General features: G+C 34.1%; 1 protein-coding gene across 1 annotated transcript in view; it reads right to left on the reverse strand.

Annotated features, from left to right (window-relative positions):
* Positions 1 to 27774, reverse strand: part of ATRNL1 (attractin like 1) — a 573257-nt gene that overhangs the window by 462443 nt on the left and 83040 nt on the right. The window contains exons 10-13 of the mRNA XM_033131140.1: positions 18832 to 18986; positions 3497 to 3581; positions 2063 to 2271; positions 936 to 1054 (exon numbers count right to left, since the gene is read on the reverse strand). Coding sequence (XP_032987031.1) covers positions 936 to 1054; positions 2063 to 2271; positions 3497 to 3581; positions 18832 to 18986 — 568 coding nt within the window. The remainder of the gene's footprint in view (positions 1 to 935; positions 1055 to 2062; positions 2272 to 3496; positions 3582 to 18831; positions 18987 to 27774) is intronic.

Here is a 27774-nt window from a genome sequence, read left to right on the forward strand (position 1 = left end):
AAAGTCAGAAAAAGTCATGTATGTTATACTTAGTTGAAAATCTGTATGTACATTATTTATTTATTTAAGCTATAGCCCCCAAAACCGAAAACGTAATCGTATTAAATACATTTTGAACACTTTTTAATATTTTCTTTCAATTTGTTGACATCTTCTAAAAAAGCATGGGATTTTTTTTACTACCCACTTAAATTTTTTACTGCTTTTAATCCATTTTCATCTACCATAAATATTAATTTTACAATTTCTTCCATAGTCTACCTACAGTAGGGTTTCTCAATGTCATCACTATTGACATCTTGAGCCAGATAATTATTTCTTGTGAGAGGGCACACTGCAGGATGTGTCGCAGCATCCCCGGCCTCTACCTACGAGATGCCAGCAGCAGCCTCACAGTCATCACAACCAAAAACGTCTACATACATCACCAAATGTCCCTTGGGGTACAAAACTGCCTCTTGTTGAGAACCACTGATCTCAAGACAGATAAAAAGGAAACCGCCACTGTCAATACCTTAGGTTAAAGCAACACAAAGTATATAAACAAAACACTAGACCATGCCACTATTGATGCGTGTCTGACAAGCGTCCCCAGGAAATGATTCCAATACTTACTGTATGATCCTATTTCCGTCAGCACAGAAGACAGTGTTTATACTTATATACTTATTTAAAAATCTGTTTTGTAACAATTTTCCCAGTCTCATCGTGAAAAGAAGTAAAAGTTACGGGATTCAAAATGGATTCTACACTGACAAATTTGAGTAACAATCTACAGACGGAATTAACAACATACCAAGAACTGAGTGATTGATTCTCTACATATTTTCTAAATGTCTTGATGTGCTAAGTGCTATTTTTTACAGTGTTAATAAATGATAATGATTACAGAGCAGCAATGCTAACTACATCACCATTTACCCAGAAGTACTAACCATACTGCAGTTACTATTTGCTGAAATGCATTTCTTGTCATCACACCATTGGCACCCATTTGTATTGGCAGTACAGCTGGCACAATCTGCGTATCTGTAACATCTGTCATCAGAAGCAGCTATAATACAAATGCAAGATAGAAACACATCAGGATGAAAAAGAAAATGTCACACTTCTTGATTCACACATTTTTTAACATCTGTTTAAGAATCACTAAGAAATTTTTAAACCATAAATATGACCATCCATATCAAAATAAGTTCTTCAATATGAAGTCACTTTGTTGTTTCGTTGTTTACAGAATTTAGATACCTCTTACCCTCATCTTTATTACTGAATCTACCGGGATGCTACAGCCATTTAAAATGTACACTTGGAAAGGGGAAAAGCTTCACAGAATTTAGTGAACAAAATATATTACTGTACATCTAAAAGAAAACATTATAACAAATACTTATTGTTTATCATTCTTCATAAAGGATATTTAGAGACATCTGAGTTACTTTGATTAGCAAAACTTGAAAATCTATTTGTTAATTGTGGCACTGAACATGTACAAATGCCCACGCATTTACAGAAAACTGAACAATTTTTATCCTGCTAATCCGTTCATAAATAAATATTTACTAGTAATTTTTCATAAGTTTGATGTATTTATTTACTATTTCCTAAGAAATAGTAAATAGAACATTAGTCATCAAAATTATAGAAAAAGTTTTAACTTCGTGGTCTGATTTGGCAATAATTCAGGAAGAAAAGAAACTACCAAAGGCAGAATAACTCACTTCATTTTATTTCTTTGAATCACACATTATTTCTAGAAAGGATCACTTAAAAACATTTTTTACTTACATAGGAAAGCAACCCATATACACGACCATGTTATGTATAAAATTTTGACAGGTACTATTACATACCGATTTTTTTCAAAAAAACTGAAAAATAGCTAGTAAGAATATTAAATATTAATTGCTGCCTCGTTCAAACACTAGAATCCTAATTAAAGGATTATGAATTTTTAATTTCTGAAAGCTACTAAGGTAATTCTTATGAGCAGAATGCATTTCTACTTCTAGCCAAGAAGAGGTTTGTACCAGATAGAGGGAAAAGAAAAAACAACTTTTACCTGTTTTAGGTGGGCACTTTGCTCTAAGAATATTATTCATATTCCCAGATTCCCAAGATTCACAGTAATTTTTATTCCAAATACATTTTATTCCTGGACCAGCATTTTTACAAACTTCTTCATTTCTGAAAGCCTTGCAATTTGGAGGCTTGTATACAAGGATATCATTAAGGAGTACACTAGAAAATCCTCCAAATATATACATGGACCTAGTGGAAAACAAAACAAGAATTTTAAGAAACAATATTAAGAGAAGTCTCTGTCTAATGTATTCATTTTTAAAAAATTTAAATATATATTTTATATTATTTTATCAAGGTAGGAAACAAATTTTTTTAGAAATAGATAATAGCTATACGTGGATTATAAGATATACTTTAGAACTGCTATTTAAAATTATAATTTTTGAAAACAGACATAGAATTAGAAATTAGATACAAATTCTTCTTATAGTGTTTTATTATCCCCTTATAAAATTTTTAAAGAGTACAATAATCAAAATATTTTCAAAATTTCAATTTGAACAGAAAAGCCCAGACAATTACTGAATTAATTAATACTACCAGTGCCAAAAAAATTTGACATGCCTCAAAACAGTGTAATTATTAATATAATAAATGGAAAAGATCAGAAAATGCTTCAATAATACCTTTTACTATTTAAGAGAAGTAAAAGAAAAATCAACCAAACAATTTTTCAACAGAAAAGCCTAGAGGTTATAAGTTTACACTCTGAATTTCATTTAGCACTATTCTGAAAGCCAATTGATTTCAGTTACACAGCTTCACTATAGTTACGTTCTATCTGCTTTTACTATCATATTGGAGATTTTTTTACATAACTAGAATAAAATGGTAATAAAATGAACTTATAAACATGTTCACATTTTAAGTTAAAGAGCCAGCATATTTTTTTGTCACTTGACTCCACATTACCAATTTTTTGCTATAGAAATAGAAAAATCATGTTAACTTAAAGGTGGGAAGTAACTTAATGATCACACAGTCCAAATCCCCAATGGATTTAAGGATATTAAAGTACAGAGAGGTTAAGAGACTTGTCAAAAATCTTGCATTTAGTTATTGACAGAATTAAAATGAAATATAATTCTTCTCACTTTCCTTGTTCTTCTTTATATAAACATGGGGCTAGCCTTTCCATCACTTCAGTTTAATCTCTGGAAAAACGAATGTGGATAGGATGACTTTTTAAAAAGTATCTAAAGTTTTATCTCAGCACCTTTCCTTTGACTACTCCCTTACCCTTTAAATATATTTAAACAAAAAAGAATGAAGGATATGATTAACAAACCAAAAGGTATTCCACAGTAGAGTAGGGATGCATAAAATCCAATCCCATTAAGTACAAACAATAATTTTTAACATAATAACAGAATATGCAGATAGTAAAACTGATAAATGTTATTTCTTTTACCCATTAATGACAACTGCAGAGTGGCCAAATCTGTTGACATCTCTATGAAGATTTGGTTTTGGTAATATTTTCCATTCATCACAAGCTAGAAAAAGAAAACAGCAAAACAGAAAATGAAATAAAAGAAAAAATTAAGACAAATACTATAAAACAGGCCAAATTAAAGATGCAATACTGAACAATCGGAAGCTTTTCATTAATTTTTCATGACCTACAGTTCAGTACTATAATTCAACTAGCATTATTCCTTAAATAAAAACAATTTCTGCCTAAAATTCCCACAAACAAATTTAAGTGTATAAGAATAAAGGAAATGAAAGAAAATAAATTAGGTATATTTTATATTGGAGAATGACTTCAATGGCATATCTTAATTAAATAAATCAAGGTTTACATAGCAAAATATATGAATGTCATGTATTAGGCAAAGCTATTAGAAAGTTAAATCACTAAATCAAACTTTACATAGACTCATACAAAATTAAATAGAATATGTAATATTCAGTGAAGAAATGTCTAAAAACAGAATCATCAAAATAAAATATAAGTGTGGAACCAGAAGAGACTCTGAATAGCTAAAGCAATCTTGCGAAAGAAGACCAAAGCTGGAAGTACCGCACTCCCTGATATCAAACTATACTACAAGGCTACAGTAATCAAAACAGTATGGACTGGCACAAAAACAGGCACAAAAACAGATCAATGGGACAGAATAAAGAACCCAGAAATAAGCCCACACCTATATGGTCAATTAATTTATGACAAGGAAGTCAAGAATACACAATGGGGGGAAGTCTCTTCAATAAACGAAGTTAGGAAAAGTGCACAGCTATGTACAAAAGAATGAAATTGGACTATTTTCTTACAATGTATACAAAAATTAATTCAAAATGAATTGAACACTTAAATGTAAGACCTGAAAGCATAACTCCTAGAAAAAAAAGATAGTCAGTAAACTCTTTGACATGGGTCTTAGCAATATTTTTTTGAATCTATTTCCTCAGCCAAGGGCAACATAAGTATAAATAGATAAATGGGACTACATACTGTGTTTCCCCGAAACTAAGACCTAACCAAAAAATAAGCCTTAGCATGATTTTTCAGGATAACATCCCCTGAACATAAGCCCTAATGCGTTTTTAGGTGCAAAAATTAATATAAAACCTTGTCTTATTTTGGGGGAAACATGGTAAAACTAAAAAGGTTTTGAATACAGAAGGAAACCAACAAAACAAAAAGGTAACCTATTAAATGGGAGGAGATACTTGTAAATGATACATCTGATAAGGAGTCAATATTGAAAGTATATAAAGAACTCATTCAAGTCAATATGAAAACAACAAACAACTCAATTAAAATGGACAGAGGATCTGAATAGACATTTTTCCAATAAAGATATACAGATGGAAAACAGACACATGAAAAAATGCTCTATATCACTAATCATCAGGGAAATGTGAATCAAAACCACAAAGAGATACCACCTCACACCTGTCAGAATGACTATTATCAAAAAGACAACAAATAACAAGTGTTGGCAAAGATGTGGAGAAAAGAGAACCCATGTACATTCTTGGTGGGGACGTAAATTGGTGCAGCCACTATGGAAAACAGTATGGAAGTTCCTCAAAAAATTAAAAATGTAACTACCCATATGATGCAGCTATTCCACTTTTGGGTATTTATCCAAAGAAAATGAAAACACTAATTTGAAAAGTTATATGCACCCCTGTGTTCACTCAGCATTATTTACAATAGCCAAGATACAGAAGCAACCTATGTGTCCAATGATAGATGATGAATGGATAAAGAAGATGTGAGATATATATATATATATATATATATATATATATATATATATATATATATATATGTAATGGAATATTACTAAACCATTAAAAATAAGAGCTTGCTATTTGTGACAACTGGATGGACCTAGAGGATATTATGGTAAATGAAATAAATCAGACAGAGAAAGATAAATACTAAATGCTGTCACTTATATGTGAAATTAAAAACTCAAATGAATAAACAAAACGAAACAGAAACACACTCATAGACATAGTGAACGAACTGATGGTTGCCAGAGCATAGGAGGATGAGTGAAATAAGTGAAGGGGATTAAGAGGGACAACAAACTTCCAGTTATATAATAAATAAGTCACAGGAATGTAACGTACAGGTGTGACCTGTAAACAGTGGAAATGGCACAACAAAACTGATTGGAAATTTTGTACTTGGGTAAGACATGTTGACTCCAAATTCTTTTCTTTTTTTAACTTTCTCTTTTTTCCCCAGTTTTATTGAGATATCACTGACATGTGGCATTGTATAAGTTTATGGTACAAAGCATAATGATTTTTTTTAATTTTATTATTTTTTATATTCGTTTCAGGTGTCCAAAACAACATAAGATTAGTCATGTACATCCTCACAAAGTGATACCCCCCCAAGTCTACTACCCCTGACATAGTATATAGCTGTTACAATACCGTTGACTATATTCCCTATGCTGTACTTTGCATCCCATGAATAAATATATATATATGTATATATATATACATATATACATATATATATATATACACACACAACTATATATAATTATAGTTGACATTCAATATTATTCTACGTCAGCCTCAGGTGTACAGCGCAGTGGTCAGGCAACTACACAGTCTATGAAGTGATCCCCCTGATAAGTCCAGTTACCCATCTGGCAGCCTACATAATTTTTACAACATTATTGATTATATCATAATGATTTGACTTACATATATTGTGAAGAGATTACCACAATCAGTTTAGTTACCATCCATTCTCTCAAGTAGATACAAATGAAAAAAAGAAAAAGCATTTTTTTCCCCCATATCTCTGACTAACAACATTCTGGACCTAAGTGGAAGAAAAGAGCTAGATGTTTCATTCTTATGTATACGTTAACGTAACCCCACTGCTTCCAAAATAGTACTTACACCCTCTGCCATGTTCTGAGCATAAAATACCTAGGTCAAAGAGTAACTGCAGAAAGTAAAACTTTGTCTTCCAGCGGAGTAGAAGAAGGGCATATACTCATCTGCACAAGCTGAGGAAGAACATATGGGGATTTAATGGCTAATTGTTATAATCGAACTTTCTGTCTTCAGGCCAACAAGCACCCCCGTTTTCAGAATACTTAATAACTCCAATTTGGAAAAAAGTACATGAGAGATAAGCAACTCCAATTCAACTCCCAAAGAAAGAGAGTACTGGGAGCTGGTCCAAGATCGTGAAATAGTGGGATTTGATGGATTAGACCACATACTTACTGCTCAAATCACACAGCTAACATAAATGAGCAAGGCTCAAAACTCAAAAGCATTTATTTGGCTTCAGATTTTGTGCATTTTAGTGAGTTTCTTTCTATTAAGATAATACGTGGTGCATATCTGAACATCTCAGCTTAGTAACCATGCTAAAGATCAGGGAGTTATCTTCTGAATGTTCTTCAAGCCATATTGTTTTCATAATACCATGTCTTAAAAAAAAAGGACAAAGAATAAAACACTAATTTACTTGGTTGTTTCAATCTAAAAAGGGAAACTAAGAATCCTTCAACTGTTCTCAACTAATAGGAGGAAAACAGATGAAATTTAATAGATTTAGGTAAGACGTAGGAAAAAGATCATCAATATTTAAGTAATTCAACTGAGATGTAATGAAGATCCAATGACACAATGACATCATGAATATAAATTAAGTAAGACTGAGTTTCTGCCCTCAAGGAATAACAATAGAATGTGATCATTATTAAGAGAGATATACAAAGAGTGCTATGGGAGCTCAAAAAAATGAAAGGCACAGTCTGCTTCAAATTGTTAAATGTTTTAAAAATTATTATTATAACACTATATAAAATTAACTGAAAAATTCATAAAACCTTTTATAATCTTTTTAAAGTAGATAGTTTCCTAATATAGGTGGTCATGACTTTTACCTAATAAAAATAATATGCTAATTGCTTATCAATGCTATGTACTATTTCTCAAAACAACTGTAAGGAGTAAATATTTTTGTCACCGTGTTTTATATACATACATATATATATATATATATATATATATATATACACACACACACACACACACACACATATATATATATATACATATATATATATATGAAAACAGTCTGTAGAGATTAGCTTGAGTTCCTTAAAGTCATTAAATGGCAAAGTCTGTAGTCAAAACTAGATTGTATTAACTACTATAGTACGCTGCCCCACTACACCAAACTATTCTTTTTGATATAAACATTAACATCAGGAAAATAAAAAAATAGTATTTTTTAAAGTACACAAGTCTCTGCAGAAGAGAAATATTACAGTACAGTAATAAAAATTTAATTATACATACAAGCAATTAATTCGGACAAATAATAATACAATTCTACTGCTAGGAGTTCTTTGCCTTTTAACCTATGTGGTGCTAGGAGGTGAAGGACATTACCTTCAATTCGACTAAAAGTTTAAAAATAATTACGTACAATAGTGTGGTAGACATTGTTGTTGTTCAACAAATATTCCAATTCTCTTCCTCAGGCCCATGGTAAAATTATACTCCCACACTCCCTAGAAGCTGGACATGACAATATGACTTGTTTCCGTCAACGCAATGTAAGCAATAGTGACACTTCCATCTCTGGATGGAACCATTTAATTACCAATGAAGGAAAAGGCAATTTCAGCCTGCATCCCTAAGTGATGAAAATGAACAAATCTGCCCTTCCAACCAACACTAGACGTGTATCACGAGTGAAAAGTAAACTTCATTACTCTTAATCCTCTGAAGTTTGGAGATTTGTGGTAGACATGTGCTCCGAGATCATTGCTCAAGGGATCATCAGGAATTGCCTAGTGGCAGAGGCCACTTCACCCAAGGACACGTCTTTCCAAGATGACCACATGCAATGGCTGACCAATGTGGGCTTTTAAAGCCCCTGCCATTTCAGCCCAACAGAGGGCAATCCTGACCGACAATTTTATCTCCAGATCTCCTTGTGGGGTCGACTAAGGTACTCTGACCAGCATTACAATTCAGTTTCTCCCTTTTCCAATCCTGCTTCCTCCCTCCACCTCTTCCAAAGGCCTTATCATAAGGGTACCCCAATGAACAACATAAACACTAAACTCTATCTCAGAATCTGCTTCCCAGAGTATCCATAATATTATAGTTGGTGCTCGGAGTGGGACAAGAAAACAAGAAACAAGATAAAGTTTGGGAACTGGATCATACACGGCCAGGCCAGCCATTAAAAACCCATTATTTGTGGTGGGTGGAGCACAGAGAAACCCTGGCACGAGGTGGCGTTAATTGTTAAAACTTAAACCACTGATGACATAAGGCGGCCATCAAGTGTTAAAACTTAGTGAGTACTCTAGCAGATGTGAAGTATCAGATGTTTGAAAAGTGTGAGGGAAATGGTAACTACTAATACAGTGGAATTGCCTGTCTACTGCTTAGCCCTACTGAGCACTAGAAAAAAATAATGAAAGGCTGAGAAAGCCAGAGGCCACCTAGTGTCATATATAGAGGCTGCCAATTATAGGTCTGCAAATTAAAGAACATCTGCTATTCCAAAGCCAATGCCCTGACGGGAAGAGAATGAGACCTTCACACATAGAATGGGGACATCTGAGTTGTTGCCCCTGAAAAATCTCTCCAAATTTTGATTTCCCACATTTTCATGAGTCATCTGAGAATGGAGAAATGGTCCATCCTACTAAGAGACAGTACTCAGCCTTGCTGGAACACAACACAGAGGCTTCTCTCCAGGAAGATGTGCCCCAGCTCAGAATCTGTGTATACCTTCCCTATTGGCCACTGGTCCTACAATTTGGCTTAGAATAACTCAGCCAGGTATAAAATGGAGCTACTAGAAGGAGAAGGACTATACCCGAAAGGGTCCGTCAGACCTAGTAGACAGCATGTATTGGCAGACGTTGGAGGCGTATACTGGAACTAGGTGCTGAAGGAGCCAGAACCTTACATTGGCTTAGAAAGAGTTTATTGATTTAAAAGCACACGCCCAAGATGGAGGATCTATGCCGTAACAAGAAACCCAGGAGATTATGTGACTCAGTATTAAGATGATTCTCATGCACAGAAAAGGAAATCATCAACAAAATGAAACGGCAAGCTATGGAATGGGAGAAAATATTTGAAAATCATGTATCTGATAAGGGGTCAATATCCGAAATGTATAAAGAATTCATACAATTCAATAGCAATAAAAAACAAACAATCTGATTTAAAAAATGAGCAGAGGAACTGAATAGACATTTTCCCAAAGAATACATCTACAAGGTTACCAGGTACATGAAAGATACTCAACGTCACTAATTATTGGGGAAATGCAAATCAAAACCACAAGGAGATGTCACTTCATACCTGCTAGAATGGCCATTATCAAAAAACAAAAAAGTGACAAGTGTTGGTGAGGACAGGGAGAAAAGGGAACCCTTTGCCCTGTTCTTGGGAATATAAATTGGTATAGTCAATTTGGAAAACAGTATAGAGGTTCCTCAAAAAAAATAAAATAAAAGTACCATATGATCCCATAATCCCACCTTCGAGTATATAACCAAAGGAAATGAAACAGGATCTCAAAGAGATACTACACTTCCATGTTCATTACCGCACTACCCACAATGGCCAAAATGTGAAAACAACCTAAGTGCCTGTCAAGGATAAAGATGTGACACACACACACACACACACACACACACACACACACACACACACACACTCAAATATTATTTAGCCATGAGAAGGAAAGAAATCTTATTACTTAAACAACATGGATGGACCTTTATGGCATTATGCTAAGTGAAACAAGCCACACAAAAAGACTAAGATGGTATTACTTATATGTGAAATCTAAAACAAAAAGTCAAATTCATAGAAACTAAAGGTAGAAAAGTGATTGCCAGGGACTGGGGGTGGGGGAAATGTAAAGGGGTTGGTAAACGAGTACAAACTTTCAGCCATAAAATGAAGAAGGTCTGAGGATTTAATGTATAACATGGTGACTACAGTTGATAACACTGTATTGTATAATTGAAATTTGCTCAGAGCATAAAACTTAAGTGTTGTTACCAAAAAAATAATTAATTAATTAATTGATTAAAATACATAAATAAATAAACATGGGAGGTGATACACGTATTAATTAACGAGATGGGGGAATCCTTTTACAATGTCTACATATATCAAATCTTCACGATGTACACTTTAAACGTCTTATAATTTTACTTGTCAATTATATCTCAACAACGCTAAAAAAAAAGAAGACACCTAGGAACACGGGAAAACACAGCGCATGCTAAGTTAGGTCAAAATGCCAGAACTGCCATAGCAAAGAGTAAAGGCAGGGATTCAAAGTCCAGCAATGTAAGCATTTTTAAGCGGATATAATGTCAGAAAACCCAGCAGGTCATTAAATCTATGGAAAGGGCCAGAGCTCCCAAAGCCATGAAGAAGGTGACGGTGAGAGGAACTCAAGCATCACTAAGACCGAGAGGCCAACACGGATGGTAGGACAAACTGTAATAGAACTGAGCTCAATGATGTAAATAATAGGACACCAGAAGCCAACAAGTGACACTTAGCCGTCAGAATCCAATCTAAGTACAGGTCAATTACTGTAACGAGCAACGAGGTTGGAGTGTCAGTCAAGGGGACTGACCCATTGAGAATTACAGGGATGCTTAACAGAACACAGCATCCCTAGACGCAGCCAACAAAGATGCTACCTAATTGATGTCATCAGAAGTCAAGGATGAATGATCAGGAGTCTGATGGTAGATGCTGCAAGAAAAAGTCACAATTTATTGCTCGATTTCTAGACGTGAGCCGTTTTTGAAATCCAGCATTGCTTTATTTACAATTCTGGGGCCCAAGAGGAAGGACCGTGCAATACCACACCAAGTGTACATGGTAATAGTTCCCTTAGTTGTTCCTCAAAGGCACCCATCGTCATCTCATGTAGTAATTCTAGTCTAGGGGAAAAGGCAACACAAACATTTCATGTGCTACTGGACACAAGGTCTGAGTTGACAGTGACACCTTGACACCTGTCGATATGAAGTATCACCGTGGCCTCTCTTTTTAGTAGGGATAAATGGCAATGAGGAAATTAATGGCATCCTGGCCAAGGTCCTATTCAAACTCAGTCAATGTGTCTGCAGATCCCTGAAGTGGTCATGCCCTGGACGTGTAACTGGAATAGACATCCTTTGTCAAGTAGAACAACCCCACACTGGGTACTTGGCTATCACACTGGAAAAGTTCAAGTGAAATTCTCTACCCCTGGATGATATAGAAAATTTTAAAGTAATGTCACATCCCAGAGGGAGTGAGTGGCAGGAATTAGTATTACCCAGAAAATCCAAAGAGTGCCAGGATAACAAACCCCATTGAATCTCCATTTCTACCACGAGTCTGGCCCCTGCAAATTAAATAGGGCCTGAGAATGGCAATAGCCTTCTACCTAGTAGTAAGTAGCCCATTGCAGGCACCATGCAAGATGTGTATCTTTGTTAGAGCAGCACAACATGGCCATTTGGGGCAAATGTGTCCTTTGCTTATCAGAAAAGAGGATCAAAAACAGTTTGCATTCATATAAAAGAGAAAATAGTATCCATTCACAATTTTACCTCAGGATTGTATTAACTCTTCCTCCTTTTGTTACGACATAGAACATATTTGGTCCAACTGGACACTGTGCAGAGAATTACAATGTTTCACTTAGAATGACATCATTCTAATCGTGCCGGATAAGCAAGAATGGCTAATACAATGGGAGCCTTGTTAAGACATATAGGTTTCAAAGGGTGGAAGATAAAACCTACAAAGATTCAGAGACTTTCCACATTAGTAAAATACTTAGGAATCCAGTAGTCAAGAGCATTCTGAGATGGTTCACCTGCATTGAAAGACCAATTATTACATTTTGCATCTCCCATCACAAAGAAGCAAGCAAACCATCTGGCAGGTCTCTTTGGGTTCTAGAGACAGCATATTTCACTCCTGAGAATACTGTACCAGCCTATGTACTGGAAGACATCAAAAGCTGTCAACTGTGAGTGCATACCAGGGCAAGAAATAGCTCTGTTACAGGTCCAGGCTACACTGCAAGCAGCCCTGCAGTTAGGGCCATGTGAGACAGTAGACAGTACAGTTATCGGTGGTATCACTGTTGGAAAAAGTAGCATGTGGGTTGTACAGAAAACCCCAGTAAAAGAGTCCCAATGTAGATCCCACACACATGTCAAATGTCATGCCACCTGCAGTGGAAAATTTTACACCTCTATTCCTGTCATCCTGTGGGGCCCTGGTAGCGATGCAGTGCCTGACATGGGTTGTCAAGTGACTGTGTTCAGAGATTGATATCATGAGCTGGCTCTGTCACCAATAATCATAAGAACATAAAGTGAATGTGGTTCCCAAGATCAAGCATGAGCAAGACCACAGTGCACAAGCAATATGCACGAGCAGGCAACCCTGCCACCTACCACTGCTGCACCAGGACCCATTTCTCCTTTTACAACTATGGCCATATGGGCAATCCTCTATGCCCAGATAATAATAGGAAGGAAAAATACAAATATGTCAGCTTGATATGTGGGCATAAGTCAAAAATAGGCATCACTTACAAGCAAGCCTCACTCAGGAGTGGCCTTGAAGGACAGTGGGAAAGGAAAAAGCCTCCCAACTGGGCAGGCCTTGGCAGTGGGCCTCAGCCACGTTGTGTGAAAGAGGAATGGCCCAGTGTGACGGTAAAGAGGCAAGGACAGTAACCCAGACGAGAGGTATGTATTGCTCAGGGGCCCACATACCTAGGGGTGAGGGTCTGAGTCACGGCACCAGGTGAGACACACAGGCCAGAAGAGGTTCTAGCTGAGGATAAGGGATATCCACAAAGAATAATGGAGGAGGGACACAGTGAACATCGCTTGCCAGCCCCAAGACCAGCTGCAAAAGGCAGAGCCATAACCTAGGTCTTCCCCAGGAAGAAAGGCCATTGGAATCCTAGAGGAGCTTTCAACCAATGTATTTGAAGAAGTAGACTGAGTGACTCAAAGAATGATCTGTGTTGAACATGGAAATGTGCTGCCTGAATACACCGTGAGGGAAGGACTTGCCCCTGCTGCTGGGATTGCCATCACCGGACTCAGTCAGCTACCAGCCCCTGCACAGATTGCTTAGCTGCGGAGAACTTCCTCCCCCAAGGTCCCAGGCTCCTGGGAGGGACCCTCACACAGGCACTGATCAAGGCCTATTTCATCCGAATGAGGGACGACTGTGATGGGGCCCTTAGGTTGGCTTGACTCCTCCCTCTGCCCAATCCGTCTTCTTCCCCTTCCCTTTGACCTACTAAGTTCCCTAAACACTAAACCGGGTCTCAGGGTTTGCTTTCCAGAGAACCCAAACTGTGACACGGTTGTTTGCTGCCACAGTATAATCTAACTTGTACTGACTGATACAATAAATGCCAATTTTCCTCTGTAGTTTCTTAAAATAGCTGGCAAGTTGTTTTCACCCATAAAATTGTTTAGGAAGAATAGAATTTAATTTGAAAGCTTATGAAAAGCTAGCTGAGGTAAGCCATTTTTGCATCTATACACATAATATTTCATGTTTGCAGATATTGGCCCACCTGCCAGGAATTCTTAACAGAATGGGATGAGAAAAAGATAGTAGAAGTGGTTACAAATAAGCTTTCCACTCAACCCATCCAGCTTTTTCAATAACTACTAAACAGAATGTTGGGCTAGATAAATTCTGTTGCTGAGTTTTCACATTCTTGATCAGGATTCTCTATACAACATAGACTGGTTTTCCTGAAAGATGCAGAAGTTATCAAATGCCTTAAAGCTCAATATTAAATTAATATAATTTGTTTACAGGTAGTCTATTCCCATTCTTACATTATAAAATCTCTTACATTATTAATCTGTCTGACTGCAATCTATAATTGTATTTTTTGCCAAGAATATACTTCCAGAGCATGCAAGTAATTATTACTTCATAAAGAGTTCAAGGCAAGACAAATTAAAGCAAAATCTACACAGTTATTGACATCACGAAAACGGACAGAAATACCGTTCCATAACAACAGAAAAGCCACACAAGAATAAAGAACAAAGTAAAATATACATTCTGGAATACAGATTTTTTTTTTAAATCCTCTGTTATGAGGTACTAAATATTAATTTACAAACTATACACTCAATGCAAAAATTAGAGTTACTACTCTTTCAAACCCAAATGTCAGAAATCAGAATATTGCGTTGTCATACTATTTCCCTATTAGGGACCACATAATTACATTTAAGAACTTATGCTGAAATGTAGAGACTGGTTTCTCAATTATGCATAAATAGGACAGGTAAAAAAATACACATTCATTAGCAAATTTTTCTACAAATACTCATATTTTTCATGGAAATATACATCTGTAATACTTTAAGACCACATTTTAAAAATTCTTTTAATATTCCACTTGAAATGCCAGTTCATAAGTCAGTCTTAATTGCATACTTGAAACACACTAAAAAGATCACAAAGGTTGTGTATACAAGACTCAAAACTAGATAGATAGAGAGAAAACTCCTATTAACCATTTGAATACCTTTGTAATAAAAACCATTTTCTGGATGTTACCTAAAAACTTTTTCCACCAGCCCCTTAAATGATGGTACTTCATTGGGATTCCCACCCCCCACTAAGTCAAAACGTCTCTTAATATTCTAAAAAGTTGCACACTTGCCCTATTTATTGCATTTACTCGTATACCCACACCTTCTGTCAGATTTTGTTCCCTGGCATTCATTCAATAGATATTTATTTAGTTTCTTATACTATGCCAGGCAAAGTGGGCATTATTATTTAACCCTCAATCTTAATTGAAATGGTTTTATAATGTTTTAACATACAAAGCAATTTCCTATTGGCTTCAGTAAATAGTCTCTATGTAATATATTTATACATCCCCTGATAATGAATCATACTTGAATTCCTAGAGTAAATCCTACTTGGTCATGGTTTATTACATTTTTAAAACACTGTCTCAAAATTCACTTCAATTTTAAGGTATGTTTCAATTCATGAAACTCTCTCACTTGTGAATGTTGAAATCATCAGTCAAACCACCCAGTGACACTTCAGAGACGTGAAAAACAAACAACCTGATTCCTTTTTTCCCACTGACCCTAGAAAATTAACGTTTATGACAATAGTCACTTTCCACAACCAAATAGTTTTAAAGTGTAAGTATGTCTAATAACCTGAAATCCACTCAGTGAGATATATTTTTCCATTGCACCTTTACCCTCATTATGTACTAAAAGGTTATCTTTACCAGAAAGATCATTTTACTCTTCAATCAGGTGCAATAACAATGCCACTAACAATAACAAAAAAATTAATAAAGTTTTCAGATTTAAAATCTGACTTCAAGCTAGATTTTCAAACTGGAATATTAAGTAATATATCATCATATAGGTTACAGTCAATTGAGTCTTATTCACCAGTGGTGGCTCTATTATTAGTTGCACTCAAGTCACTTTTTAAAATGTAGATATGCACAGTGCCTAATCTAGGAAAATCAAATTACATAGGTCTGTTTTCTTATTCCCTCCAGCCTTCAAAGGAGATATGCCTCTATATCTAGTATGTATAATATAATGCGAACTGTGAACACAAGGTTATATCCCCAAAGATTAATGATATTTGCTGTATAAAATTTTCTATGGCACTAAGATTGAAATAGTACAATTTATAGCAATGAAAAATTAATATAAGCACAAATATTCCTACTTTTTCAAACATGATATAACACAGAGCCATCAGCTTATATATTCAGGTACTTCCCAGTTAATCATGCCATAAAAATTCTAGTGTACTGTACTAAAGAGAAAAATTAGCAACATGACTTTTTTTTCTAAAACAGATCTATTTTATGGTCGGATCATTATACAATGGTTGTATTTTATTTCCACAAAATATACTGCACAAGGAGAACAACTATTTTGGAAGGCATTTCCTAAAAGATAAAAAATATTTTTCCTAGGAAAATATTCTAACACTTGATGCTACAAACCAGGGAGGATAAATACTGATTTAGGGGTAAGAGGGCAGGGTATTGGGAACTACACATTATTAATCAAATGAGATAAAATAAAAAACATTTACTCTATGTTGAATTGTATGGTTGTATTATGTTTTTGTTGTTAGTGTCTGTACATGGCAAAACAAATCCTGTTAAAATAGAAAACTGTTTAAAATATGTTATTCTTCCTCCAATCTGAACAATTTGCTTGAAAAACGAAACTGATATTTGCTTCTATCTTTCCATAACATTAAGAAACATCACTAAACATAATGTGTCTGGCAATCTGTTGCCAGAATTAAAAACATACAAAGGACCCAACCAAATAGCACAATGTAGTCAAGCGGAAAGACAACCACAAGTTTTAGGAGTTACAAAAGTTAGATCTACCATTTAATACCTGCATGGCTTGAGCAAGTTCGTTTCACTCTCTTCTGCTTAACATTCTGGAAATAAGTTTCTTAACACCTTGTTACGAAGTTACTAGACAGGTTATAGATTTCGTGTATATAAAGCCCTTAGCTCTTAGCATAGTACCGAGTACCCAGCTCTCAGAAGACACTTAATAAAAAATAGAATAAAGATAATTTGATCTCTCTCTCTCTCTCTTTTTCTGGGAAAATAACACCTCTAATGTTTTTTCACCTTAGTAAGGTTTTTTGATACATAAAACCTAAAACATGATAATCATGAACAATATGGAAGAAATAAAAATAAATTCCCAATATGTGAGCTATAAAATATCTCAACATTAAATTTACTCATTAAAGTACAGAAATTGGGTGGAAGCTCCTGGAAAAATCTTTTCAATAGTTCAAACTCTCACTTTAGAGATTTTTAACAAAGCAACAAAATTCTACACTTTTCCTAGGATTATTTTCTTATAAGAAAAACAAACAAAACTTTCATCTACCGCCAGAGAACTAAGCTTATTGTCTCATCACCATAGGCAAAATAATATACTGACAGTCCGAGCCAGGCAATGAAAGTTTATAACAAGCAGAGACAATCCCATTTTCATCATAAATCATCACTTCCAATTATTATTTCAAAAAGTAAATATTTAATAATTTAAGATCTAAAAACCCTGAGGACAGTGGATGGATTCTTTTTAATGATTATCCACAGACAGACACTCATAGCTGAGAGTTAAAAAGTATGCTTTACTTTATTACTAGGAATTTTCTTCCAAACAAACTTATAATAGTATAAAGATCAAAGTGCTTATTAAGAGTCATAATTTTCTTTATATGCTGCCGCTTGAAATAATTTTTCAAAGTAGATTATGTGTCTTTATGACGTTTAATAGCAAAGGTATACTTCTTATATCTATTAAAGGTGTTATTCTTCGGTCCCTTTTATTTTTATCAAAATGTTTCTTAATAACTTAAAAAATGGGTGTGTTACTGTACAATAACAATAAAATGTACTGCTAAATATAATAAATATCAGCTATGTTTTGTCTGTAATATGATACAGAGAAGAAATGTTTTCACTATGTCTAATGCATAAATTTAGTATTTCAATATATTCATGTAATATTCAGAAATTGATAGGACTATAGATAGCATAATTAAAATTGAGTGAATTCTATTAATGTACTATATTCCTGGTTCTCTGGAAAAGATTATTTAGTTATGTCCATTCCTAGTTCTAGGTTTCCATTCTGTCCCCAAAACTTATTTCATTAACTCTACTTTCTCTACATTCATTTCTCTAGTTCTACAGGCTTCGTATACCAAGTAAGTATATCTGGTAAGTTTAATTTAAATGCATCTAATCTCCACTAAATCTAAAATGCTTAAAGACTTGCATTACTACTATTTGTAATTTAGATAATTTGATAGTGCTCTGTTTTCTACCCATTATTAAAAATAATGGTAACAGTCAAACAAAATAGACTGACGTAGTGCTCATGTGGATATGATATATAAAACCCTTCAAAAAGCACATTCAAACCCAGATTTGTCAATTCTTCTGTCTCTACCAGCTCACCCCAATTCATCTGTTCTCCTGGCCCTGTTCTACCACTATGCTGAATTTAGAGGGAATTCCATTCATAATCTATCACTGAACTTATCTCCCTAAAATGATATGTACACATGCTGTCAAGTAATGTATTTGAGAAACTCTACATGAAAAATTTCTGATATTTCCTACTTTGTATAATCCTAACAGATACATACCTATGTCATATGCCAGGAAATCGGCAGAAAAACATTTTGCACCGTTACTCAAGGAAGTGTCATTATGGGTATTTCCTCCAAAAATAAGCATAGCTCCATTGATAAGAACAGCTGAATGAAGGTATCTGGCAAACCCACTTTCTTTCAAAATAGTCCTACAGGATAAAATTTAAAAATGTATTACAAAGGATAAAAAGACCTCCCTGATTTTATATATATTATATAAAGGATCTAATTTGCATATAATATTTTCCTTGGAATTGTGAAATAACATGCTTAATTTTATTTAAACATAAATGTCCTCTAAACTTCAGTATTTTAAAAAATACATATGGCCTCTAAACTTCATATTTTTAAAAAAATCCAGATTCATAGTACCCTGAAATGCTTTGAAGAAACACAATGTTATACATAATTATTAATGATTTTATAATAGTTTATGTATCGAATGTTCTTTTTGAATTATAAAAGTAGGAAACAAGTCTTCTTAAGAGAGGACTGATATCATCAGTTTTAAATAACAAAGTAAATAAAAAGTTAAATATAATAAATTTATTCGGAACTGTATTCAGTTAAAACTACATAATTCATATGGATCCCATAATACACTTTTCAACTTTTAAAGTATATTATAACACAAAAGTGCACTTACCATACATAACTCTAACATTCAATGTATTTTTCTCAAGGTGAACACAACTACATAACCAGCACTCAGATTTAAAAATGTATATATTACTACTATTCTGATTCTAATAGCAAATATTTGTATTGCTAGCTTTGTACTTTACATAATGGGATCATATAGTGTGTATTCATTTATACATTCTCTTGCTAAAGGTTGATTTTGAAATATATCCATATGTTGTGTATACTGAAAATCACAAAGCATTTTTGAGAAACATTAAAAATAATATGAATGTTCTTTTAATTAAAATGTAACTCTGAGAGACATACTACCAATATATTTTCACAATTATATTTCACCTGAATGAACGGATATATAATAAAGGTGTACGACAGAATGAATCAATGCTTCATAAACACTCTAAATAAATCCCAGTACAAAGAATCAGAATGTAAACACAGTTAATGTGTATGGTATAGTTTGTAAGGTATATAATAGTGTCTCATAAGCCATGGATTATAATACCAGTTAACGCTAAAAGAATACGGAGCAACTTTCAGAAAGGCAATATAAGGAGTTCCACAAACACTTTCCCCAGGGAAGGAATTATAATTGGTAAAAATTATAGAAAACAACTATTTGGGTCTAAAAATTCTCACTAAAAGCAAAAACAAATAAATATAAACTCAAGAATATCAACTAAATTTCAGTAAGAACAGCAACAGTCCATTATATCTAACCCATTACCTGCTCCAGTCCTTACCTCCACACCCCCCAAAACACACACCCAGTTCAGCAAGACAGAAGTTCACCCCAAGCCGGCATGTAAAGCCAAAGAACATAGACCCCTTCATCCATCAGCTCCTAGTCCAGGCCACTGACATCTAACCAGGAGCAGCAGATGACCAGTACCACTCATGCCCCCTGCTCTGGGTGGCAGAATCTCTATTCAGGGAGAAAGCAGGAGGTCTGAGTGCTCATCCTCTACTAGCCACCACTCATAGGATGGAAGCTATACACCGGGCCTACCAGGTTAAGAACACAAGGGCCAAAAAGTCTTCAGTCTTCACCCCACCTCACTCATAGGACAGAGGTTCCTTGCCAAAAGAGGCAAGTTGAAAAGCCAAGGCTACCATCCCCATCCGGTGCCCTGCACATAATGAGGCAGTGGTGTCACTCCAAGAGGAACAGGCTACCGACCCCACCTACAATTCCAAATACTGGCACAGAGGTTTTCTCCCCGCAGAGAAAGGCAGGCTAAGAAAAGAAGAGTTCCAAAACTCTCAGAAGAAAACTGACGAGATTGAACAGAGGGAGGGAAACATCAAGCCTTACGGGAACTCTCAAAAACAATGGAGGTTTTGGTGGTAAACAATTAGGAGATCCACCAGAACAATAAGCTAAAACATAGCAAACTAAAAGTTACCAGAGAGAAACTGCGGAAAAGACAGCTAATAAAAGCCCAACAGGGGTCAGAAACTCCAGGACTGGCCGCAAAGACTACCACTGAGAAGGGCTGAAAATGAATTCAAACAAACTAAGGAGCAATTTATGCCTCAGAGCATTGTTGAAAACAATAAAGCAACCCATCGGCACTTAGTGTAGAAGGTCTGGTGGGTCCCATACAAACAGAGGCACAGAGCTGAACAGAGAGGTTAGAGGAAAACGCCAAAGAGTCCTGCCAAGGTTACTGTCATCCCAGGGTGACTGTGGGCTACCTCAGGCAGCACCCTCTGAGGAGCAATGTGAGAAAATTTAGAGGAGGAAAGAGACTTCAATAAGAGTTCAGCCAGTCACTAAACAAATAAAATTACAACAGGCTCAGAGACGGAGGAAAAATCAGAACCCAGAGTTGCTGCAACATATTATCTAAAATGTCCAGTTTTCAGAGGAAATTATGACATGCAACGAAATAGGAAAGTGTGACCCATACACAGAAATAAATTGAGGCAACAGAACTGCCTTTGAGAGGGCCCGGATGTAAGAGAAGTGAAAAAGACTTCAAAGCAGCTATTATAAATATGTTCAAAGAGTTAAAGAAAATATCCTCTGACAAGATGCTAAAGGAAGTTGTTCAGTCTTCAATCAGCTACTCTAATCCAGAGTGCTAACAAAGTATGAATACATACTTCTTGTCCCTTTTTTTCTAATTGATTTGAAAAACAACTGTTAAAACAATATATAATTGCATTGTTGGGCTTATAACATATAGAAATGTAATATAGTTGACAATAACAGCACAAAGGGATGGATAAAAGCAAAACTGTGTTGAAATAAGGAAATGATGCCAAATAGTAACTCAAAACAACAGGAACAAATGAAGGAAAAAAGCTCACAAAAAATATTCAATAACAAGGTTGACATAACAAATATATATTTGCTCTACTCTCAATCTCTTTAAAAAATACTTAAAATACTTAAAATTCAGTTGGTTAGAGCGCGAGCTCTCAACAAAGTTGCCGGTTCAATTCCCACATGGGATGGTGGGCTACACTCTCTGCAACTAAAGATTGGAAACGGGGACTGGACTTGGAGCTGAGCTGTGCCCTTCACAACTAGATTGAAGGACAATGATTTAGAGCTGATGGGCCCTGGAGAAACACTGCTCCTCAATATTCCCCAATAAAATTTTTAAAAACTTAAAATTATATCAACTAATAAGTATAAAAATATATTGTTGAGATTGCAATATATATGGATGTCATGTATATATATATATGTATGTGTATATATATGTATGTGTGAGTATATATATATATATATATATATATATATATATAATTATAATACCACAGGAAAAGAGAGAAGATGAAATAAAGTTGTATTATTGTAATGTTTCTATATTTTACAGGAATCAAGTTAGTATAAATCCAAAGTATATTCTAACATATACAGAGGGTGCCAAAAATGTATGCACATTTTAAGAAAGAAAACTATTAAACTTGTAATAATATATAAATAACAAAAGATGAATACAAGTCACATTTGACTTCCGCAATTACAAGAGGTGCTCAAAGTGGTTACCATCAGTGTCAGACACTTCTGATTATGGTGAACTACTGCTTAAGCAACCCTGACCTAAGTGTTCACTTGTATACATATTTTGGCACCCCCGGTATATACGTATCATATGATAATTCCTAGAGCAAAGATTAAGGAAATAACTAAAATAATTGTATCTCTTAATTATAGAAATTAAAATGTTACACTAGAAAATATTTACTTAATGCAAAAAAGCAATAAAAAAAGAATAGAATAACAAAAACACGAGAATGAAGAAATAATAATTAGAACAGAAAATAATAATAGACTAGAAAACCAATAGAGAAAGTCAATAGAGCCAAAAGTCATTTCTTTTAAAACAATAAAAAAATTAACCAACTCTTAGCTATACTAAACAAGAAAAAAAAGAAAACTCACATTATTAAAATAAAAAGTGAAAGAAGAATCATAACTGTCAATCTTACAGAAATATAAGTGACTACAATGCAATACTAAACTGTAAGCCTTATGAAATTTACAAACAACAGTATGAAATGAACAAAGTCATAGAAAGATACAAACTACCAAAACTGACACAGGAAGAAATTGAAAATCTGAATAGACCTGTAACAAATAAAGAGATTTAGTTAGAAATTTTAAAACTATCCTCAAACAAAAGTGACAGCTATATGGCTTCACTGGTGATTTCTACTGGACAGTTAAAGATTAATATGAATTCTAAACAAACTCTTCAAAATAGAACAGGATGGCAAACTACTCAACTCATTCTATGAGGACAATATAACTGATGTCTAAACCAGACAAAGATATCACAAGAATAGAAAACTATGTACTAATATATTTTATGACTATAGACATAAAAATCCTCAACAAAATACTAGAAAATCAAAACCAGCAATATATAAAACAGATTATATAACATGGTCAAGTAGGATTTATCCCAGGATTGCATGGTTGGTTTAGTATCTGAAAAATCAATCAACACACCACATTAATAGAATAAAGGAGAAAACCAAATTATCATCTCAATAGATACAGAACAAGATTTTGACAAAAATCTAGCACCCATTCATGATTAAAAATAAAACAACAACAACAAAATAAGGACATATAGGAACTTCTTCAACCTGAGAAGGGCTCAATTGTGCCCCACTCCAAAAGTTGCATCAATGTCCAAATCCCCAGAATCTGTAAATGTTACCTTGTTTGGAAAAAGCGTCTTTGCAGATGAAATTAAATTAAGTATCTTGAAATGAGGAGCTCATCCTGGATTAGGCAGCAGACCTAAGTCCAATGACAAGTGTCCATGTAAGAGACACACAGAGAAGAGGAGCAGGTAACGTAACTGTGGGGGAGATGCTGGCGTGACTCAGCCACAACTCCAGGAATACTGACAGCCACCCAAGGCTGGAAGAGGCAAAGAAAGGAATTTCCCCCAGCACCTCCGCAGGGTGCATGGTCATCCTTGCAATTTCAGTTTGGATTTCTGGCCCCAGCTCAGTGAGATAATACATTTCCATTGTTTTAAGCTACACAGTTCGCAGTAATTGGTGTACAGCAGCCATAGCAAACTAATGCGAAGGACATCTAAACACACACACACACACACACACACACACACACACACACACACAGCTAACATCATACTCCATGGGGAAAGACTGAATGTTTTCCCCCTAAGATCAGCAACAAGACAAGATGTCTGCTCTTGCCACTTCTATTCAATATTATACTAAAAATTATAAACAGGAAAGTAGGCAACAAAATGAAATAAAAGTCATCCAGATTGGAAGGAAGAAGTAAAAGTCTCGCTATTTTCAGATGACATGATCTTCTACAAAGAAATTCTAATAAATCCACACACGAAAACACTAAAACTAATAAATGAGTTTAGCAAGTTTGGAGGGTAAAAGAATAATATATAAATATCAACTGTGCTTGTAAACACCAATAATGAAAGATCCTAAGATAAAAATAATAAAACAATTCAGTTTACAACAGTATCAAAAAGAATAAAATATTTAGGAATATTTTAACAAAACAAGTATAAAATTCATACTGTGAAAACTAGAAAACTATCCAGGAAAGAAATTTAAAACAGCCTAAATAAATGAAAGGATGCCCCATTTTGATGGATTAAACAATATATTGAAAAGATGACCATATTCTCCAAACTGATTTAGAGATTCAACTCACTCCTTATAAAAATCCCAGCTGGATTTTTTTTCAGTTGAAAAACTGATCTTAAAATTCATGTGAAAATTCAAAAGACCAGAATAGCCAATTCAAACAATTAGAAATTCAAAGGAAAGAATATTCTTTTTAGCTAACAGTACTGAAACAACTGGATATCTGCATATAAATGAAAAAAATTGAATCCCTTCCTCACAATATATACAACAATTAACTCAAAATGGATAAAAAGCCTAAATTTAAAGAGCTACAAGTATAAAACAATGGAACAGAATAGAGAGAAAAAAATAGACCCAAAAAATGTAGTCAACTGATCCTTTGATCAAAGAACAAAAACAATTCAACAGAGAAAGTATAGTCTTTTCAATAAATGATGCTGGAACAACTGGACAGCTACATGCAAAAAAAAAAAAAAAAGGAAGAATTTACAGAGACCTTACATATTTTATAAAAATTAACTCAAAATGGATTGTAGATATAAATGTAAAATGCAAAACTATAAAACTCCTAGAAGATAATGTAGAAAGAAATCTACGTGTGCTTGAGTTTGGTGATGATGTTTTAGATACAGCACCAAAAGCGCAATTCAGGAAGGAAAAAACTTGTTAAGTTGGATTCCATTAAAATTAAAAACTTGTGCTCTGTGAAAGACACTGTTCAAAGATCAAAACAATAATCCAAGTACTTGGAGAAAATATTTGCAACAAATATCTGATAAAGGACTGGTATATCCAAAATATACTCTTAAAACTCTTAAAACTCAACAATTAAAAAACCAAAGCTGATAAAAAATTGGCAAAGGTTTTAACAGACACATTTCCAAACACATACAGATGGCAAAATAATTATATGAAAAGATGCTCAAAATCATGTCATTAGAAAATTACATATTAAAACAACTATGACATACCACCATACACCTATCAGAATGGCTAAAATTCAAAACACTGACACCAAATGCTAACCCAGAAATAGACCTACACAAATATAGTCAAATTATCTTTGACAAAAGCCCATATATTGTATATTTCATTTACATGAAATATCGTGAACAAGCAAATCCATTTGACGGAAAGCAGAGTCACCATGTCCAGGAGATGGACAAAGAGAGTATAGGAAGGTATGGGATCTCTTTTGTGGGTAATAGAAATATTCTGGAATTAGTGATGATGACTACATAATATTATGACTATACTAAAAATCAGTGACTTGTACACTTAAAAAAGGTTAAAATAAAGAATTTTATGTTATATGAATTTTATCTCAAAAAAAATTTTTTTCAAAAAAAAACAAAACATAGAAAACAGTCACAGGAGAAAGACACATTTTGGTACAATACCAAAAATGCAAAACCTAAATCTAAGCATGAGGAAACATCAGACAAACCCAAATTGGGTACATTCTTCAAAAGAAAGACTGAGATTATTCCAGATTAAAGGACAATAAAAAGACAACTAAACATGTGCACGATCCTGGATATAATCCTGGATTAGGAAAAAATACCCAAACCTGGCATAAAGTCCTGAGAAGGACAGTAGAAGAAAGAAAAAACACAGGCCAATTTCACACGCGAACACAAATGCAAAATTCATTAAAAAATCAAATTCAACAAAAACGTTCTACTTTTTAACAAAAAAATATTAGGACAATTGGAAAAATTAAATAAGGTCTACAGATTAGATTATAAAATTCTATCCATTATTTCCTAAATTTGATACCTGCATTGTGGTTATGTAAGAAAACGTCCTTGTTTTTTAGTAAATACATTAATAATATTTAGGCTTAAGGGACATCATGTCAGCAACTCACTTTTAGTTCTGAAAAAAATAGATATTATAGATAGATAGATGTAGATAGAGGCAGATAGCGCTTTCAAACAATTAAAAGGAAAAGGGAACATAACTACAGATGTCATTAATACTGAAGATTCTAAGAGAACATTATGCACAGCTTTATAATAACTTTACTTAAGACATTGATTTCAGGGATAAATTCCTGAAAATATATCTTATGAAAACTTACTCAAGAACAAATAGAACATCTAAATATTTTTATAACCATTATATATGCAGAGTGCCAAAAAACTGTATATACATTTTAAGTAAGGAAAACTGTATTAGTATTGTAATACTCAATATATACTGATAACAAAAGATGAATACAAGTCACGTTTGATTTCTGCAATTACAGGAGGTGCTCAAAGAAGTTATCATTGGCATCCAAACACTTCTGACTATGGCAAACTACTACTTGAGCAACGCTGACCAAAGTGTCCACTTGTATACAGTTTTTTTTGGCACTCCCAGTATATTGGATTTAATATATTTTATACATAAAAAAGTTGTTTTCTAACAACATGACATGAAGGCTATTGCCATAAAATATTCAGGAAAAAGTGGTTCCAATCTCATATATACTGTCCCCGAGTATGAAAAAGAATACTCCCTAACTCATTTTATGAGCCCAATATAACCTTAACACCAAAGAGCTGACATGAATATTCAAGAAAACTACTTGCAAATCTCACATACTAACATCAATGCAAAAATGCTAGTCAAAACATGAGCAAACCAAAAAAACAAGTAGTACATTTTAACTAAGTTTGACTTAACCCTAATTAGGTTAATAATAAAATAATTAATGTAATTTTCTACATTATTTAGTACAGAAGTCAGATAATCATCCCCCAAAAATGCCTTTGATAAAATCCCAAAATCCCGCACCCATTCATATATAACCCTTAGCAAACCAGGGGAAAGGGAGTTCTTAATAATGATATCTATGAAACCCAGTGACCATCATTTTTACTGAAGAAAACACTGAAAGCATTTCTTTAAAGCTCAGAAAAAATAACAGATGCTCAGAAAAATAACAGAAGTTATCACAACTTTTTTTCAACATTAAACAGAGGTTGTTGCCAAAATGATCAGCTAAGAAAAATTAAAAGTTGTTAAGACCCAGAAAGAAAGAAACAAAAAACTGCCATTATTTGCATATAATCTGATCATCTACTGTAAAAAAGTGAAAAATATCTACAGGTAAATTACTAAAATACAGCAAGTTAGAAATAAAGTATAACAAAGGTCAATTGCATTTCCATATAGCAACCAACGAAGAAA

The sequence above is a fragment of the Rhinolophus ferrumequinum genome, chromosome 16 (genome assembly GCF_004115265.2).
Source record: "Rhinolophus ferrumequinum isolate MPI-CBG mRhiFer1 chromosome 16, mRhiFer1_v1.p, whole genome shotgun sequence".
In the NCBI taxonomy this organism is placed as follows: domain Eukaryota; kingdom Metazoa; phylum Chordata; class Mammalia; order Chiroptera; family Rhinolophidae; genus Rhinolophus; species Rhinolophus ferrumequinum.